The 19,722-nt window shown below is 43.4% G+C and overlaps 1 protein-coding gene across 1 annotated transcript in view; it reads left to right on the top strand.

The window, feature by feature from the left end:
* The window catches only part of plcg1 (phospholipase C, gamma 1), a 168,418-nt gene that overhangs the window by 47,269 nt on the left and 101,427 nt on the right, over window positions 1–19,722 (top strand). The window contains exons 2-6 of the mRNA XM_072556339.1: window positions 3,564–3,728; window positions 4,455–4,548; window positions 13,400–13,447; window positions 17,258–17,342; window positions 18,771–18,854. Coding sequence (XP_072412440.1) covers window positions 3,564–3,728; window positions 4,455–4,548; window positions 13,400–13,447; window positions 17,258–17,342; window positions 18,771–18,854 — 476 coding nt within the window. The remainder of the gene's footprint in view (window positions 1–3,563; window positions 3,729–4,454; window positions 4,549–13,399; window positions 13,448–17,257; window positions 17,343–18,770; window positions 18,855–19,722) is intronic.

Genomic DNA, 19,722 nt, shown 5'->3' with positions numbered 1-19,722 from the left:
ACCACCAGCCTGCACATGTAATAAAACAAGCTGATAGCTTCAACATTGTAGTTTGTGGGATCTTGCTGTGCACAAACTGGCTGCTGCATTTCCTCATTACAACAATAACATGCAAAAGTGCTTCATGGTCTGTCATGTAATTTGGGAGTTGCGAAAACTGCCATAGAAAAAGAATCCTTTTTTTCCTCTTTTTCTCCGTTTTACCTTCCTTCTTTCCAAAATGCAACAGCAGCTTATATAAAACCTTTAAAGTAATGAAATGTCCCAAAGCTCTTCACAGGACCATTTTAAAGAATAATGTGGCAAAAAGCCACGAGTAAGCGATATTAGGTTTTATGTTTTAAAAAGTGACTTAAAGCCGGAAATGGAGTGGAGGGCTGAAGTGAGTTCCAGAGCTTGGGGCTTTGAAGGACTGGAGGCAGAGTCACTGGTGGTGATAGAGATGGTCAAGAGGGCAGGATGACAGGAACACAGATACATCACGGGGTTATGGGCTGGAAGAGATTACAGAGATATGGAGGGACAAAGCAACAAGAGGGATTTGGAAACAAGTCTGAGGAATTTGAAAGCAAGATTTTACTCTTGAGTAGAGTGTAACGTGTATAAGAGTAAATGCCCTTTAATGAACACAGACATGATTCAGGAGTTAAGATATGGGCAGTAAAGTTTTAGATGGCCTTAAGTTTAGGGAGGGTTGAATGTGAGAGTACAGCCAGGTGTGGTTAAGGCAGTGAAGTCTGGAGGCAACAAAAGCATTGATGAGGGTTTCAGCAGCTGATGAACCAAGACAGGAGTGAAGATGGCCATGGACGTGGGAATAGCTGGTCTTAGTATTGGCGTAAATCTACAGTTGTGACGATGCTGCTCCTTTAACAAGGTTATATTGTCCTTGGTATTTTTTTTTCAGGGAGGTTGTAAAAGACACAGACTCCGAAAAGTCTAAGTTGAAGGGTTTTAGGGCCAGTTTGATTATAGCTAACAGATGCTGCCTTAGGCTACAGGCTTTTAAGTTTAAAAAAAATTGCACAATGAACGTCGAGTGGCTAGTTCTCACAGTTCAGCTTTTCCCTGGTTTGGTTTGAGCACAGTAGTGTCGTAAAAAAAAAAGCTGCAGGACCCAAAGAAGCAGGTCCATGCTGATCTCTCTCTGACTTCTCTCCTGTAAGACCCTGTGTTTCATTTAGTACCAAGGGGTGTTCATGGGGATTGTTGCAAGTATTGGGAGCAACATTATTAAATTGGGATAATCTGTTGGGTTTTTGGAGAATTTAAATTATTCTGTATTCTGTTGTCTTTTGTTTGTTTCTTTCGGTAATCTTGTAAATAAACTCTGTTTTGTTTAAAACGAAGTGATTTGACCAGCAGCAATTTTTTCAGGAATATCCGCTTTACACCTGCTTAAAACAACTAGCATTGTTACGGCCTGGGCTGCCTTCTTGAAATGTTTAGGGGGGGGTCTGGCCTGGTCCATAAAATTTCATCTCAGGATCAAACGTGACACCAAAGTTGGAAGCAGACTGGCTTCATCGCAGACTGTTGCCAGGGATAGAGTCAACATTTAAGGAATAGAATTTGGAAGATGGGATCAAACAGAATGGTTTTCCCAATGTTTAAGTGGAGAGAATTCCAATACAGGATGTTGGCTAAGCGGTCTGATAATGTAGCAGCCAGGAGAGAGTCAAGAGATGTGGGATAGCAGGGTGTCAGCAGGTATATGTGAAAACTAGCACTGGAGTACTGTGTGCAGTTCGGTTGCCTCACTTTAGGAAAGATGTGGAAGCTTTGGAGAGGGTGCAGAGAAGATTTACCAGGATGTTGCCTGGAATGGAGAATAGGTCGTACGAGGATAGGTTGAGAGTGCTAGGCCTTTTCTCGTTGGAACGGCGAAGGATAAGGGGTGATTTGACAGAGGTTTATAAGATGATCAAGGGAATAGATAGAATAGACGGTCAGAAACATTTTCCCCCGGGTACAACAGAGTGTTACAAGGGGACATAAATTTAAGGTGAAGGGTGGAAGGTATAGGGGGGAAGTCAGGGGTAGATTTTTACCCAGAGAGTGGTGGGGGCATGGAATGCGCTGCCTGTGGGAGTGACAGAGTCAGAATCATTGGTGACCTTTAAGCGGCAATTGGATAGGTACATGGATGGGTGCTTAAGCTGGGACAAATGTTCGGCACAACATCGTGGGCCAAAGGGCCTGTTCTGTGCTGTATCGTTCTATGTTCTATGTTCTATGTACTTTTAGGTGCTTTTACAAAATGGCAGCATGTATCTGAGAAACAGGATGGGGCCAAGGAGACACTAGCTGTAATGGTAGAGGGTTAGGAAGCAAAGTCATGACAAATGACTTTCTGGCTCCGATTAGCAATGTAAGAATGGAAGCAGTGAGAGCAGTCCCATCAAGCAGGACTACAATGTTCAGGTTTTGGAGGAAGAGGTGGACAAGATGAGCTCACAGACTGCACAAGGAGAGTTCCTATCTATACAAAGGTATAGGTTTTGTATGGGGGTGGGGGGTGTATATTGGTAGATGTTTAGTCAGATGGGATAGTGCAAGGAAGGATTTGGCAGAGGCAACTCTTCAACCTCAAGGAAGTCCTCACATATTTTGGGCACAAGGATAAAAGAGAGAGGGTATTCAAGAAGATAGTTTACAATTGATAAAAGAAGCTGGACGTTCGCTTTCCATTCCACGGCAATCCGAGGATAAAGAGCTTTTGTTTTTTTAGCTGAGATCAGGGTCAAGTGATGTTTTAAGAGGCTTAGCCCAGGTCTGGGCAGTGAATGGCTAAACTAGTTGCCTATCACATTCCACCAAGTATGCACTCCATAGATCTGAGAGTTGTACTGGGGACTGCAGCCATGGTGTCTTGTGACAGTCTCACAGGAGAGGTTGATTTTCCTTTATAGCGTGCCTTTGGAGAGTCTTGAGACATTAGCAGTGATGTCGTGGCTCAGTAGTTAACACTGCTGCCGCACAATGCCAGGGACCCAGGTGCAATTGCAGCCTCAAGCTGTGTGGAGTTTTGACATTCTCCCCATGTCTACGTGGGTTCGTTCTGGGTACTCTGTTTCCTCCCATAGTCCAAATATATAGAGGTGAGGTGGATTGGCCACACTAAATTGCCCATGGTGTGCAGACTATGGGGTTTTAGGATGGGGGATGGGACTTAATGGGCTGAATGGCCTCTATCTCTACTACAGGATTTCTATGATGTCTATTACATGAAAGGCACTATATTGATGCAAGGTGTTATTGTTACTGTACGTCATTTCTTCTTCCCATCCTCCATCTGTAGACTTCAATATTGTTCCTTATCAATATTGCCACAAGGCATTAACCCTGTTTAATTTTCAGCTTTACTGAGGTATTTTCCCCCCCCAGTGCCCTGAAAAACTTTACCCAAATGAACAACTGTATCACTTCTTAAACCTAGTCACTGTCAAACAGCCTGGCAACTGTGATTTGAATCTTTTAGTGCATAAACCAGGAATGTGTGGATGTACTTTGAAAAGAACAATCAATGCCTTTGATTTATTAATCCTTTTCTTCTCTTCCAGTTGATATTCGGGAAATCAAAGAGATTCGTTCAGGAAGAAATTCCCGGGATTTTGAACGATACCAGGATGACGCAGCCAGGTCTGATATATCCCGGTCCGATTTAGCTCACTGTTTCGTCATTCTCTATGGAATGGAATTCCGGCTAAAAACCCTCAGTCTAGCAGGTAAATTCTAGAAGATTTGCAAAGTTCCTTTGTATGCTTGGATTCGATCCAGGATCGGTCTTCCAGTTCACAGTAGCACTACATGCACTGTCATAGTTTTAGCTCAGAGCTCTTCATATTTGCGTTCTTCGTTTTATGATGATTTTTCTCATCCTCTTCAGCTCATCTTGTGACACACTGTCACACCGCGATCAGTACATGGCCTGGTCTTTACCTGACATTCTCTGTGGTTACCAATTGATGGCCAAGGTCCATAGAGATGGTAGACATCAAGAGAGAATTAGGTGAACAGAGCATACTTGTAAACAAATGTTCTCTCTTGTCTAATCACCTTGGGACAGCAGAGCCTGGGAACTTGCCATTTATACGTACCAGCTTCTTGAGTACAGTATATTATAAAGTTAATGACCCTTCTGGAAGACTAATGCAATATTCTCACAGTGCCAGGAACTGGCTCCTGAGTATTTTAAACGAGTAAACAACATGTCACTGTTTATTAGTGCAGGTCTAAACTGCTGGAGAAGGACAATTCTGTTCCAGTCAGCTAGCCAAGCAATCTGGCAATTGCAGATTCGATATGAATGAGTGATTCACTGACTTATGTTCAGTCAAATTGCTTGATTGCGTGCAGATGTTGGACTAGTGGGATACAAGCGCCAGCATTAACCTTCTATGCTCAGCCAGTTTTCGAGAATACTACTGTTCTCCTTCTCACGCTCTTCACAGCTACTTCCGAAGAAGAGATGAACATGTGGATAACGGGGCTGAACTGGCTTCTCACAGACACTATGAAATCACCAACACCACTTCAGATAGAAAGGTAAAAAAACAGGCTTTCCTTTTTGGATCAATCAGACAGGCTATGTGTTGGCACGGGATGCCTGGAGTGTGCCATTGTCTCTGTATCAGGTTGATGGAGATAATCAAAAGCATTGCATGTTCACAGCAGTTGGATTCTCCCTGGTTTGGTACCATAAGCATAGAATTGTAAGCCACAAAAGGAGGCCATTCAGTCCATCTTGACAGCTCGTCTTTCCCTGTAAATGTGCACATTTATCCTTTTCAACTCTGTATCCAATTTCCTTTTGTTTCCTCTGTGCTTTCAGTGGATGTATGTTCCAGAATACCACTTTGTTTAGATGGTTAAGTGTTTAGAAACGGCTCCCAGACCCATTTCAATTCTTCACTTTGCCATATATCAGTCAGTTACATGTAGCTGATTCCTGGATATTTGCAAGCTGCTCTGCAGGAGGGGCTGAGATGACTTACCCTCTGAATCTATCTTAACATTGCACAACTTGTATGCCTTACAGTTTGAATGTAAAAGTCCTTGAAAATTAGTAGTCACTATTTGATTCAAAATCAATTCAAACAATCTGAAAATTCAATTTATCTTACATTTTCATTTTGCAGCTGTATTGCTGTTACTGCAAAATATGAAGAACTCAGAGTTTTTTGTCATAAAAATATCCTCAAATTATAATGAACAGATTGAAATTTGGCTACCAATCATACAATAACAGGATCATTATTTTGGAGTGATTAATGTACGTGTCCCCCGTATCCACGAGTGATACATTTCAAGGCTTACTGCACATGCTCGAAACCGTGGATAGTAGCATACCCTATCATTTAAATGGGAAACATATCTCCCAGCAGCCCCCTAGAAGTACTTCTGGAAGATTCAATATAATATTTTCGGGCCTCGGTAAACCGCGGATAACTGAAACCACGAAAAGTGAATCCACGGATGCGGGGATTCACATTCCATTTATTTGGTATGGAAATCTTGGGTTGTTACTTTTGTTTTTCAGAATTACGTTTCTTATAATGGGACACAATGCAAAGACACGTATAAGAAATAGGGTCAGGAATAAACAACTGGTTCCCTTGGACATACCTGACCATACAACAATAATATATCTGTTCTTTTACCACCATTATCCACAAAGCACAAGACAGGAGTATGATGGAAAGCTCCCCATTTGCCTGGATTCAGATCCAACCACACTCAAGTTCAGCACCATCCATAAAAAAGCAGCCTGCTTGATTGGCATCCTAACCACCCACATAAATATTCACTCCTCCTTCAACATAGTGGCAGTCGTGTGTACCATCTAGTAGATGCACTGCAACAATTCACCAAGGTTCTTTCAGCAACATCTTCCAAATCCGGGAGCTCTACCATCTCGAAGGACAAAGGCAGCAGATTGTGTGGGAGCACCACTCGTCAAGCCACGCACTATCCTGACTGAGAACTACATCACTGTTCCTTCTTCTTCATTGTGTCCCAATCCTGGAGCTCCTTTTCTAGCAGCATTGTTCTTGAGTAGAACTGAGTGACATGCAGGGGCAGCACAATGTTCAGTTCCGGCCTCAGGCGACTGTCTGTGTGGGATTCCTCTGGGTGCTCCAGTTTCCTCCCACAATCCAAAGATGTGCAGGTTAGGTGGATTGACCACACTAAATTTCCCACAGTATCCCGGGACGTTCAGGCTAGCCATGGATTAGCCATGGGATGTGCAGGTTTACAGGGATGGGTCTGGAAGGGATGTGCATCAGAGGATTGGTGTGGACACGATGGACCAAATGGCCTGCTTCCACACTATAGGGATATTATGATTTCAGAGATCAATTAACAGTCAAGCATATTCAGAGATCAAATTCCCTAAAGTATGGAAACAGGCCCTTCAGCCCAACAAGTCCACACCGACCCTCCGAAGAGTAACCCACCCAGACCCATTCCCCATATTTACTCCTGACTAATGCACCTAACATTATGGGTAGTTTAGCATGGCAATTCACCTGACCTGTACATCTTTGGATTGTGGGAGGAAACCAGAGCACCCAAAGGAAACCCATGCAGACACAGGGAGAATGTGCAAATTCCACACAGTCAGTCGCCCGAGACGGGAATTGAACACGGGTCCCTGGCACTGTGAGGCAGCAGTGCTTACCACTGTGCCACCCACCACTCTGCATCAGTTAAGAGTCAACCTGTTGTTTTTAGACCAGACTGGATAGAGATAGCAGATGATCCTTCCCTAAAGGATGTATGTGAACCAGATGGGTTTTGAAAGTCACACCAATACTTGTATTCTCCCCATTCCTAATATTAGTTTGGAGTATTAATGGAGTTTGTACATTCTCCCCAGCACTGCTGCCTCACAGCGCCAGAGACCTGGGTTCAGTTCCAGCCTCTGGCGACTGTCTGTGTGGGCTTCCTCTGGGTGCTTCGGTTTCCTCCCACAATCCAAAGATGTGCAGGTTAGTTGAATTGGCCATGCTAAATTGCCCGTAGTGTTCAAGGATGCGTAGGTTAGGTGCATTAGTCAGGGGAAATGTAGAGTAATAGGGTAGGGGAATGGGGCTGGGTGGGTTACTCTTCACAGGGTCAGTGTGGACTTGCTGGACTGAAGGCTCGTTCCCACACTGTAGGGATTCTGTGATAATTTATTTAATTAATTGTATCCAAGTTCCCTAGTTGCTGTGATGAGACTTAATCTTGTCTCTGGATCTTAGTCTTGTCCTGGATGACAAGTCCAATCACATAATTATTGTGCCATCATGCCTTTTGGTATTAAAGCCCTTAATGCCATTCAACAACAAAAAAAACTCAAAAAATCTCTCTTCTGATCATTTTCAATGGACTCTGCAGCAACAGACACTAGAAGGTGATTTAAAACAGGAAATCTTACTGATCTTTGACCACTTCCATCCGAAAGGTTGTTGAGGTGAGATTTAACATCCCCGAAGCAACTCTGGCTGAAGCGAACATGGTTGAGGGATCAAAGATGGGATCCAGTTTAATATAGAAGACTCTGCATTCTTCATTTCTCCTTCAGAAGAATTTTTCTGAAGAAGCTTCCTGCTGAATTGTTCTAATAGTTTAAGCACCTCAATCTTCAAGGGAATACAAGCCAAGCTCATGCATTGTTTAAGCCTGCAAGTCAGATTCAAATAATACAGCAGCAGAATACTGTAGATGCTGGAAATCTGAAACAGAAATGCTGGAGGAACTCATCAGGTCTGGCAGCACCTGTAGAGAGAGAAGCAGAGTTAATGTTTCGAGTCCCAATATGATTCTTCTTGAGAACTTTATTTCAAGTAATATGGTAATATTTTACTTACAGTTTGGTTTCCTTAATCAGAAAGTTAATTCCTCAGTCATGTTTTTGTTATAAAAAGCATTTGGACCCACCAGAGTATTGGAATAATTAGCAGAGTTTCCGTAATGGGTGAATTCAGTGTAAACATGGTGGTTTGTACAAGTTTGGGCACATTTCCCTGGCTTTGAAGTAACGACTCACTAATCTGCACAGGCTTGTGTTCACTTCCTGGGAGATCTGCAGCAACTTGTACAGACTTCCTGTCACACCATCAATGCTAACTTGAACCACTCACAATGAAACAGAAGGAAATCAAGTTACTTTGCATGAACAACATTTGTGTGATTTTGTTGGCATCTTGTAAGGATTGCAAGAGAGCATATCTACAAAGGTGACATTGTAATTTTTTTTACACAACACCAGTGTATAGTCTAGTAGATTTATTTGGAAGCACTAGCTTTCAGAGTGCCACTCCTTCATCAGGTAGTTATCTCCCTCATCTCCGTCACAACCACCTGATGAAGGAGCAGCGCTCCAAAAGCTAGTGCTTCCAAATAAACCTGTTGTGATTTTTAACTTTGTCCACCCCAGTTCAACACTGGCATCTCCAAGTCTTAATTTTTTGATAGCGTGACTGCTGATAGTCACCTATTGTGATCAACAGAACGCACCCCCCCCCTCCCCCAACCCCCATCACAATGCATAAAAATGCATGTGAGGTGAATTAAATTTGTGAATTTCATCCCAGCTCCTGGCAGATGTAAATTCACAAGTGAATGTTTCATTTGTGAAAGGGAGGTGGTGAAGGGTGGGACTGGAGCCAATAAGCAGTCATTCAGTTATTAAAAACATTCACCATCTCACCCAACAACTGTTTCAGTCTGCTTCTATTTGTAGGGCCCAAGTGGATCCCCATTTAGTGACCATCACCTGGGTATAATCCGAAACAGTTAATTGAACAGTGACAGTGAGTGACACTAAGCTGTTCTCTGCCTCATCACTGTGCCAAAGTTGGTGCAGAAAATGGGAATGAAGTATTTGTCCACTAGCTTTCCTAATACTTGTGATTCTTAAAGTGAGTCCATGTGCAGCACCTGAATGAGAGGCTGGAGAAAAGGCAGAGGTGGAACTAAGGGACCAATTTGCTTCTACATAGAACAAAAGCAGAAAGTGCTGAACAAACTCAACAGGTCTGGAAACATCGATATTTTCCTAACTACCATCGGTTCTGAGGAAGTGTCACCAGACCTGAAATGTTAACTTTGATTTCTCTTCACAGATGCTGCCAGACCTGCTGAGCTTTTCCAGCAACTTCTGTTTTAGTTCTGAAAACTTTTTTTTTTCATTTTATTGTTTTAGGAGAAGAATTTGGCGGGTGTAGTGATTGTAACAAGGTCAGCCAGGTAGACCTCAGAGAATATGAGTTCCTTGATTGGGGCTGTTACTCTGGTCCAATCTGGGAATCCTGGCTGACAGATAAGAACAGGACTGTTAGAGGTTCTGTTCACACTGACAGCTGGCTCTGAGGGAGCTAGATCAGTATCAAGGAATCTCCACATGGAAGTGAAGGGTGACTTGGTGATGGTATACCGGCTTCTGTGGAGTTATTTCAGCAGGAAGGGCAAAGATTTGAGCTGTTTGGCTACAGAGATCTACCTGCCCTTCTTCTGAAAAGTCATGGGCAAGAAAGCTTGTGGGTGATCTGGGCCCCTTTAAGAATAAATCCTTTAACTGTTCAACTTAGGCTGCTTAAGGATTTTAGCTTCTCGCGTCTCGATTTTGAGCCTTCTCGGAAGATGAGGAAAGTGAAGTTTAGTGGCCTACCTGCTGGGTTGGGTGTGGCCTCTATTTGCCCTAGTCTGTGGGCAGTCAGGGCGAGCAATGGGGCTACTGAGAGCTGCTTCCCCACCCTCCCCAGGCCTTTGCCTCTGCCCCTCTCTGTGACACTCTCCTCTTGAGGTGAGTCAGTACAGTTCCTACTTTTACTCCAGTGATGTTCTCCTGAGGCTGCTGGCCTCTGATTGGCTGCCGGCCTCTGATTGGCTGCCAGCCCCAGGATCAAAGCTCCTGATTGCACGAGCAGTCCACGAGATGTCATTGAAGTAACTAATTGGGGCTGGCTGCCTTGTGATTGGCAGACAGGATGGAGGTTGGGGGGAGCAGGGTTGCAGGCAGCGAGATTATCCCATGAATTCACCTGTCCCCACACTTGGTGCGCAGAATACAGAATCCCAGCCTGAACAGGTCTGCAGTGACTGCCTTTGATGCAAATCTCCTGGATGGCTGCAGTCAGTGAGAATCCAGGAAATGTTGTCAATCAAAGGGTGTTGACAATGCTGCTTTAGTGATGAATTGCTTACTGAGACCTGGGCTAGTGCACAAGTTTAAAGCTTGCATTTTTATAGTGGTTTTCATGACCTAACGTGCCACCCGTTTCTGTGCTGCAAAATCAGTGTTTGTTTGGAATGTAATAAGGAACATGAATGCTTTTACTTCAAAGCAGGCGAACATCCAGATGAAAGTGTAATCTCTTTGTTCAAACTATGCAGTTTGATCTTGAACGACAATACAAAGTAATAACTTTACCTGATGAAGGGCTCTTGCCCAAAATGTCAATTCGCCTGCTGCCTGACCTGCTGTGCTTTTCCAGCACCACACTCTCGACTCTGATCTCCAGCATCTGCAGTCCTCACTTTCTCCCAAGGAAGTTGTCTGGCTTGACATAGACAATGCAATCCCTAATGACACTGATGGATTTTTCTTCTCAGCCCTTGAAAGGTTTTTTTGTGTAAAGGATCTGACTTTCTTTGCGTCTTGGCTGGATCTGACTGCCCAGTTTTATAGTTTTTTTTAACCTCTTGCTGTGCAAAGCCAGAGAGAGAGAGAGACAGTGTTTCCCAGGCACTGCTTGGAGGTTGGCACCAGCGACTCCCCCATTACTGTGGTCCAAGCTTTTTTTCAGTTGCCAGCACAGACTCTCAAACTGATCGTTTGCCACTGCCCTGAGGGAGCGACATCTAAATTCATTTAATAAGGCCTTACTTACTATTGTCTGCAGAAAATTAATGCTTAGTACAAAGGATATGCAATCTCATAAAAGTTTGTCTTGTGTCATCGTTTATCCCTGCTCCTGTATGTGGGTGGACAACACTATTAATCTGATTTATAGAAGGGAATTAGGGACAATCTGATCCGGTTGCAGGGCCTTTCCTTGGGGCTACTTAAAGTTGCAATTGATCCAAAGCTTTAATTTTCTAAAGACAATAGATAGTTAAGACTTTAATGATTTCTCTGGCCTTGTTTCCCCAAGGACTGTGGGTAGTGATCAATTTGTGAAGGAGATAGTAATGGTCGACAAGAACACATGGACAAGTGTGTGGAATGGACAGACACACAGCAGATAAAAAGGGACATGGATAGGGTAAATAGACAAGGTCTCTGACCTGGGGTGGGAGAGTCCAGAACTAGAGGGAGTAGGTTTAAGTCCATATCCCTCTAAACCCTTCCTATTCATATACCCATCCAGATGCATTTTAAATGGTGTAATTGTACTAGCCCCCACCACTTCCTTTGGCAGCTTATTCCATACACGCACTACCATCTGTGTGAATATGTTACCACTTAGGTCCCTCTTATATCTTTCCCCTCTCACCTTAAACCTATGCCCCCTAGGTTTAGACTTCCATACCTTGGGAAAAACACCTTGTCTATTTGCACTATCCATGCCCCTCATTATTTTATAAACTTCTGTAAGATCACCCTCTGTGGAAAATAGTTCCAGCCTATTTAACCTGTCAGGAGGGAGACTTCTGAGTTATATTTCCAAAGTCAGCCTCCTGGTTGTCTACACAAATGGCTCATTTTCTTAGAAATGCTGGCTTTAGGTTTGGGGCATCAATAAACACCCTGGGAGAGATGGTTACCATGGAGACAGGTCAGGGGGCATGGGACAGCAAGCAGATGGGAGAGAACAGATCCAACCTGGTCCATAAATCATATCGGACATTTTGAAGGGACCAGATTAGTGGGACCCTTGAAGCAGAAGGAAGCCCCTTCAGCGGAAGCGATTGATGTCCACAGTCTTTCTGAACGATGGCCACCTCTTTGTACCTAATGCAGCCCTGGCTTGGAGATCCCCTCAGATTGCTGTGGAAAGAGCTGCTTGATGGAGTTGGCAGCCTTTGTACACGATGGGGTAACTCTGTCAGGGCCCCTCGCCACTGTCATATTGGTCCTGATTGGGTCTTAACATAGGGTGCCTGTCCAGCTCCACGGAGCAGAGAAGCAATCTGCTTTCCAGGCATGCATCAGAAAATTTCTCCGGTTGTGGGAATACATCAAGGAGCTATGGCAATGTTTCCCCCTTCCCCAGCGATATTCCCCCAACTTCTCAGCCAATGCGCTCACCAGCTCTCCAAGCCTGCTACTCCTGGACAGAGTAACACCCCACCGCTACTTAGGCCCCAGCTAAAGTTATAGAGTCCAATTCAAGGCTCCACACTTGAGGATGGATTTGAAGGCTTGTTGGGAGGGCACAGATTTACTGAAGCTAATCCAGAGATAAGGGATTGCAGTTAAATGGAGAAACTGGTGTGCTGTTCTTCTTAGATTGGAGATGGCGAAGAGATTTAGTTGAAGCGTTTAAAGCCAATAAGTGTTTAGGTCAGCATTGTTCCCAACAGTTGAAGGCTCAAAACGGTGATGTAAAGATAGTAATCATTTTATACAACATGTGATTAGAATTTGGATTGCCCCATCCAACAGAGTGTTGGAGACAAATTCAATAGTGGCCTTCTGAAGAGAAACGGAGAACCATGTGATATTTATCAGATTTCAGAAAAGAATACAAGGCTGGATCTAAATGGATTGCCTATCAGTAGAGTTAACTCTCAGTTGATGGGCTGTGGACTGTTCTGTGATTCGATATGTCATGCTAATGACCTACATCTCTGCCACTGTTGTCGAATATGCTGTTCTTTTGGTCTTTTCTACTCAGTTTTGTGTTTCTTAAATGAGAGAAGCAAGTTTATAAGATGTTCTCCATTCTACTTTCGATAATATCATACAAGTGTGACTTCTGATTTGCAGAATATAGCACTCTATCGATTGAACAGAATAGAATATGATTAACAAAACAAAGGAGCAGTCTGGAGCCATTCTGAAAGTCATCACTGTTACATGTTGCATTGCACAAATCACAGTTTACAGAAATATGGGCGTCTGGATTAGTGGTGCTGGAAGAGCACAGCAGTTCATGCAGCATCCGAGGAGCAATAAAATCGATGTTTCGGGCAAAAGGGCTTTTGCCCGAAACATTGATTTTACTGCTCCTCGGATGCTGCCTCAACTGCTGTGCTCTTCCAGCACCACTAATCCAGAATCTGGTTTCCAGCATCTGCAGTCATTGTTTTTACCTAGAAATGTGGGTGTGTCTGCACGGAGCAATTTGCAACGTTTTGGGTAAATTTATTGCTCTTTGGAGAAAATTTTGTTGCTCAGAGCAGGAACAGGAACTTATGAAGAAGACCCTGGCTGATTGAATTCTGTTTTCTTTTATTGCAGGTGGCTGAGGAAGCATTTCTACAACATGGATCGAAATCGGGAAGACCGGTAAATCCCAGCTCATGGTTTCCTTTTGGAATAGGGTATTCCTTGGAGCTGGAATTAGAATGTCAGGGATAGGGCCAGAAGATTTCTTTTCCTTCTTCCTCTGCCCCTCCCTACTCCCACAATTTCCTCATCCTCACAGTTTCGGCTGAATATTTCTGAATGACTCTTCAGGATTTTTAGATTTGCAATTGAAGAACCATCTCTCACTTCAGTCATGTGAGTGCATTCTTCAAAATAACCTGAGGTTCAAACAACACAGATTGGGAAGGGTGGAGAATGGATCTTAAACCTTACATGGAGTCAAAGCTTTTCATCTTGCACTCATTGGGACAAGAAAGGAAACAGCAATCTGGAGAGTATAATTGCTTGCACATCTTGTCCTGGTGCTGTATAAATTGTTGTTATCTTTTTAAAGTTGGCTTTCTTTTGTTTCAATTCTGCTGAGTACAAGATGAGACTTAGTGAGACAGATATGTGTGTTGACGAGTATGTGTCTCTGTGCTTGTTTTTGTGTTTGAGTCTGTCAGCCTGTCTGTGTTTCTATATATTTGTGTGTGTGTGTGTGTTTAAGTGATTGTGTGCGTATCTGTCTGTGTCTCGAGGTATGTGTATGTCTGTGTGTTTCGATGTGTGTGTGTCTGAGTATTTTCCTGTCCTTTCAGACTGTTTTTAGGTGAGTGGTTTGTGGATCTTCCTCTGTCGTGTGGTGCTCTCTATTACTTTGTAGTATACAATGTCTGATGATTGCCACAATAGGTGGCCGCAAAGACTATGATAAGACCAGACTAGGAATGTACAATGAGTTTGTGAGCCCATTTCACTGAAGTGTGTGTAATGCATAGATTTGTATAGCAATGCTAATTATTGCACTAGTTATATATCAGAATCTGGCAGTTCCCCAGATTACAACGATTTGTCAATCCTGCTCTTGCAGGATTGATAGAGGTTTGGATTTGTATCTACCCCAGTCTAGATTAGTGGGAGAACCAGTAGTAAATTCTGTAGCATAAACGGAAAGTGCTGGAACCACAGGAAGCCAGGCAGCATTCAGATTTCTCCAGTTTCCTCATTTCCCCTCCCCCCACCTTGTCTCAGTCCCAACCCTCGAACTCAGCACCACCTTCCTAACCTGCAATCTTCTTCCTGACCTCTTCGCCCCCACCCCCAGTCCGGCCTTTCACCCTCACCTTAACCTCCTTCCACCTATCGCATTTCCAACGCCCCTCCCCCAAGTCCCTCCTCCCTACCTTTTATCTTAGCCTGCTTGGCACACTTTCCTCATTCCTGAAGAAGGGCTCATGCCCGAAATGTCAATCTCCTGCTCCTTGGATGCTGCCTGACCTGCTGCGCTTTTCCAGCAACACATTTTCACCGCTGATCTCCAACATCTGCAGTCCTCACTTTCTCCTAGAGCATTCGTGGAGAGAAAAACAAGAGTTAGTATTTCAGATAAATCATGTGGCGACCACTCAGATTTGGGGGGGTGGGGTAGGGGGGGAGGGAATGGGGGGTATATAATGCAGTTCAAAATAAATGTTTTTTGTTTTCTTGCTTTTAGAAACCTCTTTCAAGCTCAGTGGCCCTGTTCCTATGGCATGCGTTCTGAGCTGCACAGCAGTCCAGGAAATGAACATACAGTATTGAATTAGAATTAGGTTTTATTGTAACGTGTACTCAAGTGCAGGAGAAGATTGAAAAGTGAGCTGCTTAGAACAGTAGGGACTCAAGCAACTTGTGCTCTGTTAGCTGAATCTGACTATGATGATGTGTGTTATGGTTCACTCAGGAAAGTCTGAGTTACCATGGTAGCATGGACTTTTACATGTATATTGTAACACAGAGCTATGGAGCTGACTGTGGAAACACCAGATTTCTTTACTTCACACAACTTTTGAGGCACCTCTCCCAATCTGTGTGTGTTGGAAGGATTTGTCAGTTAGTATTCTTGGCTGCAGCCAGCTTCCTTAGCCATCAAACTCGAGAATGGGATCTGAGCCTAGTGCTTCTGGTTTAGAGGCAGGGGCAATAGCCACTGTGTTCCACAACCTCCATTTTACTGTGGCATTGATATTATAAAATGGCAGATGGAATTTAATTCAGATAAATGCGAGGTGGTGCATTTTGGGAAAGCAAATCTTTGCAGGACTTATACACTTAATGGTAAGGTCCTAAGGAGTGTTGCTGAACAAAGAGACCTTGGAGTGTAGATTAGATTAGATTAGATTAGATTAGATTAGATTACTTACAGTGTGGAAACAGGCCCTTCGGCCCAACAAGTCCACACCGCCCCTCCAAAGCGCACCCCACCCATACCCCTATATTTACCCCTTACCTAACACTACGGGGAATTTAGCATGGCCAATTCACCTGACGTGCACATCTTTGGACTGTGGGAGGGTCTGGTTCCGTGCTGTACATCTCTATGAATCTATGACTCTAATAGGCTTCCACATCACATATTTAACAATGAAGATCGAATAATCCAGACTATCGGTCCTCATCGCTGACAAATTGGAAAATGTTGTGTCGAACAAGATGGCATGGTGGCTCAGTGGTTAGCACTGCTGTTTTACAACGCCAGGGACCAGAGTTCGATTCCAGCCTCAGACGACTGTCCGTGTGGAGTTTGCACATTCTTCCTCCCCCCGTCTACATGGGTTTCCTCCAGGTACTTTGGTTCCTCCCCCAGTCCAGTGTAAGTTAGGAGGATTGGCCATGTTAAATTGCCCATTGTGTTCAGGGATGCACAGGTTGGGTGGATTAGCCACAGTAAATATCGGATTACAGGGATAGGGCAGGAGTGTGGTTTGGCTGAGGTGTTCTTTGGAGGGTTGGTGTGCATTTGATGGGCTGAATGGCTTGCTTCCACATAGTAGGGATTCTGTGAACTGTATTTACCCAACTTTAATAACCCTTTGATATCTGAAGATACTTGCATAGTAGCCTTGCAGCCAGTGAAGACTGTGGCGTGTATTAACTGTTTGTGTGTCAGTGCTATCTGAGTGTCTGTGCATCTTTATTGTGTGTAGGTTTGTAAGTATTGCACTGTAGGCCATGCTGGACAAAGGTGTCCAGTTTTCCCTGAGCGATGTGGAATTCCTCTACAGAACGGGATGCTGAACTGCATAATGTTAGACATTGAGCAGACTTGGAACATCACTGTTTAGCACAAACCGTCCTTATAAATTATAAAGACCCAGCCCAAAAGTTACCAAGAAGTATAATATCAGGCATAGAAAATAAAAGATGGCCACATTCTAAATTTGTAAATAAAATTAAATACTTCTAACGCCTCTGTTTAGTTCCATAACTGAGACCAGAGAATTCCCTGTTCACACAACATCAGGCAGTGTTACCGGTTAACAGCAGCCTCTGGGTGAACGTTGCTTTCCCTCTTCTCTTTGTTTCTGTCCAGGGAAGTGATCCACTTGTCCAGACAACCCAACTGATATGTAGTCCTGGATGGGTCAGGATGTGCAAACAGCATGGATACCATTTTAGTGTGCAAGTTACCACAGAATCACGGGATTTTTATGATGCAAAAGGAGTCTGTTTGGCCCATCATGCTGGCACTGGCCCTATTATCCAGCCTGGCTGGATTATCTGATGTCAATCTCTTGCCTTTTCCGTGCACATTATTCATATCCAAAGAAAACGTCCAATGCCCTCATGAATGCTTCCGTTAACCAGCTGTCGTCTTTGGGTTGTTGCTTCAAGAGCTGGAGAAGCAGTAACTCCTCAGTAACCAACCACATTACATGCTACAAACCAAAATTCCTCATGGATAACAGTATATTTCCTGCCTTTTAGGATCACGGTGAAGGATCTGAAGAACATGTTGGCTCAAGTCAACTACCGAGTGCCCAACATGAGATTTCTACGGGAAAAGATTACAGTAATTTACTTCTTTCTGAACTTACTTCATTTCTGAAAGAAATTTTATTTAATCTGTTTATCTTATTTTAAATTGTTGCTTATAACATAATGCTGCCAATTGGTGTTATCTAACCATGTGGCACACTGAAGCAACCAGACCTCATTTATTCTATCTAAAATATTTATCATTTAGTCCTACAAAAACAAACAAGATGATTTGATTAAGAAATCTTGCTTTTATTTTCGTTCTCTTACCCTGCTTGGTTTTTTTTCCCAGTCCTGCTAAGCCTCCACCTGTTCAGCTTCTACATTTTTCCCCCAGATTCCACTCAGTCTCCGAGTCTAACCTGACCTCTGTTCTCTGCTCACCCTTGGTTTGACTGACTCTGTTGTTGATGCCTGAGTGCTTTTCATTTGAACATTACCTACGAGAGTCACCAGTCAAACTGTTTGTCATCAAGTGTCCTCATATACTGTTTGGCTATCCACTGTCACGATAGAATTTATACACCATCTAGAATCTCCAAACATTGTTGTACTGTGTCTCCATTCCATACAGTACCCCCCACTGTCTCTATACCATGTGTCTATATGATATTGTACTGCCATTATCTCTACACTATACAGCACCATTCAGTGTCTCTAAATTATGCTGTACAATCATTATCTCCATACCATGCTGCACCACTCAGTCTCTGTATGTTGCCATACTACCCATTATCATTATACCATTATACTCAGTGTTCCTATATGATGCTGTACCATCCACTGTCTCTATATCATGCTGCACCATTCACTGTTCTTATATGATGCTGTATATAAGGTGCTCCAGTTGTGTTCCTGTGTTAGGTAACTCTGTGTATAACAACCAATGTGCATGAGAGAATCCTAGACCAGCTGTAGAGAACGTGAATTGACCAATGCTTGCTTTATAATCCTGTTGCAACCATTAACTTCAATGTGTTGCTGCAGCAACTGATGTCATTACTACATGATTGCATGCTGCTCAATAATGAGGTGAGGTATTATTCCTGACAGCATTATTTGTGGCCTTTCATTTCCAGAAATGTCTGCTTTAGATACAAATGCAGTTAGAGACAAAAAAAAGCTGCAGATGCTGGAATCCAAAGTAGACAGGCAGGAGGCTGGAAGAACACAGCTAGCCAGGCAGCATCAGGAAGTGGAGAATTCGATGCTTTTGTAGCCAGTCCTGAAGAAGGGTTACACCTGAAATGTTGACTTCTCCGCCTCCTGATGTTGCCTGGCTTGCTATGTTCTTCCAGCTTCCTGTTTGTCAACTTTAGTTACAAGTTCAACTGGGGGAAGTGAAGTTTCCTGTCCTCCTTTTCTCCAGAATGGTGCTATGTAACAGTAACATTAGATTGTATTTTGTACTGGGAATAAGGTGACATAACTTCAGTTCCCTGATGATTTCTTATGCCCTTAGGACATGGAGTTGCGGAGTGGGGATGTCACTTACTGCCAGTTTGCTCAGCTCTATCGGAGCCTGATGTTCGATGCTCAGAAACATGTAAGTGCCAAGCATGATGGATGGGTTTTAAAATGAAGAACTGTCATGTTTGAAGTACATCCCAAAGTCCTTCTGAAGGACAGTCAGTGTTTCTACATCAAGTTGCTGAAAGCACTGATTGTCCTGGTACCAATAAGAAATGGGCTAAGTGCCACATTATTTACGGATGTCTGGATGTCATTGTGTACTTGAAGGAATGAAAGATTCTTAACTATGGTTTTGGATAATGTTCTTGCTTTAATGTCATTGTTTAGGGATGAGCTGGAATAGCATTAAGCCAGAGAGTCCCAAAATTGATCCATTAGTCTGACTCGAATGAACTGATTCAAATAGAAGATGGGCTTGGTGTAAGCTGAGGAAGCACTGCACTGTCTGAGGTGCAGCCTTTCAGATGACATGAAACTAGGGCCTGGTATTTCCCTTTAAGTGGGCAGGGAAGGTTGTGTAGCACTATTCCAAAGAAGGACTTCTCCCTGTTAACTCTGAACCATAGACGACTCTCAACCACATTATGAAGATTGATTATCAGGCAGAATTTTCATCTTTGGCTCAGGACTGGTGAAAGGGAAGGCTGTTAGGTATAGGGAATGCTGGATGACAAAAGAAGTTGAGGGTTTGGTTAAGAAAAAGAAGGAAGCATATGTAAGGTATAGACAGGAAAGAACGAGGGAATCCTTAGAAGAGTATAAAGGAAGTAGGAGTGTACTTAAGGGGGAAATCAGGAAGGCAAAAAGGGGACATGAGATAGCTTTGGCAAATAGAATTAAGGAGAATCCAAAGGGTTTTTACAAATAAATTAAGGACAAAAGGGTAACTAGGGAGAGAATACAGCCCCTCAAAGATCAGCAAGGCAGCCTTTGTGTGGAGC

The sequence above is a fragment of the Chiloscyllium punctatum genome, chromosome 37 (genome assembly GCF_047496795.1).
Source record: "Chiloscyllium punctatum isolate Juve2018m chromosome 37, sChiPun1.3, whole genome shotgun sequence".
NCBI classification, from domain to species: Eukaryota; Metazoa; Chordata; class Chondrichthyes; order Orectolobiformes; family Hemiscylliidae; genus Chiloscyllium; species Chiloscyllium punctatum.
This window is presented reverse-complemented; position numbering and strand designations above follow the sequence as displayed.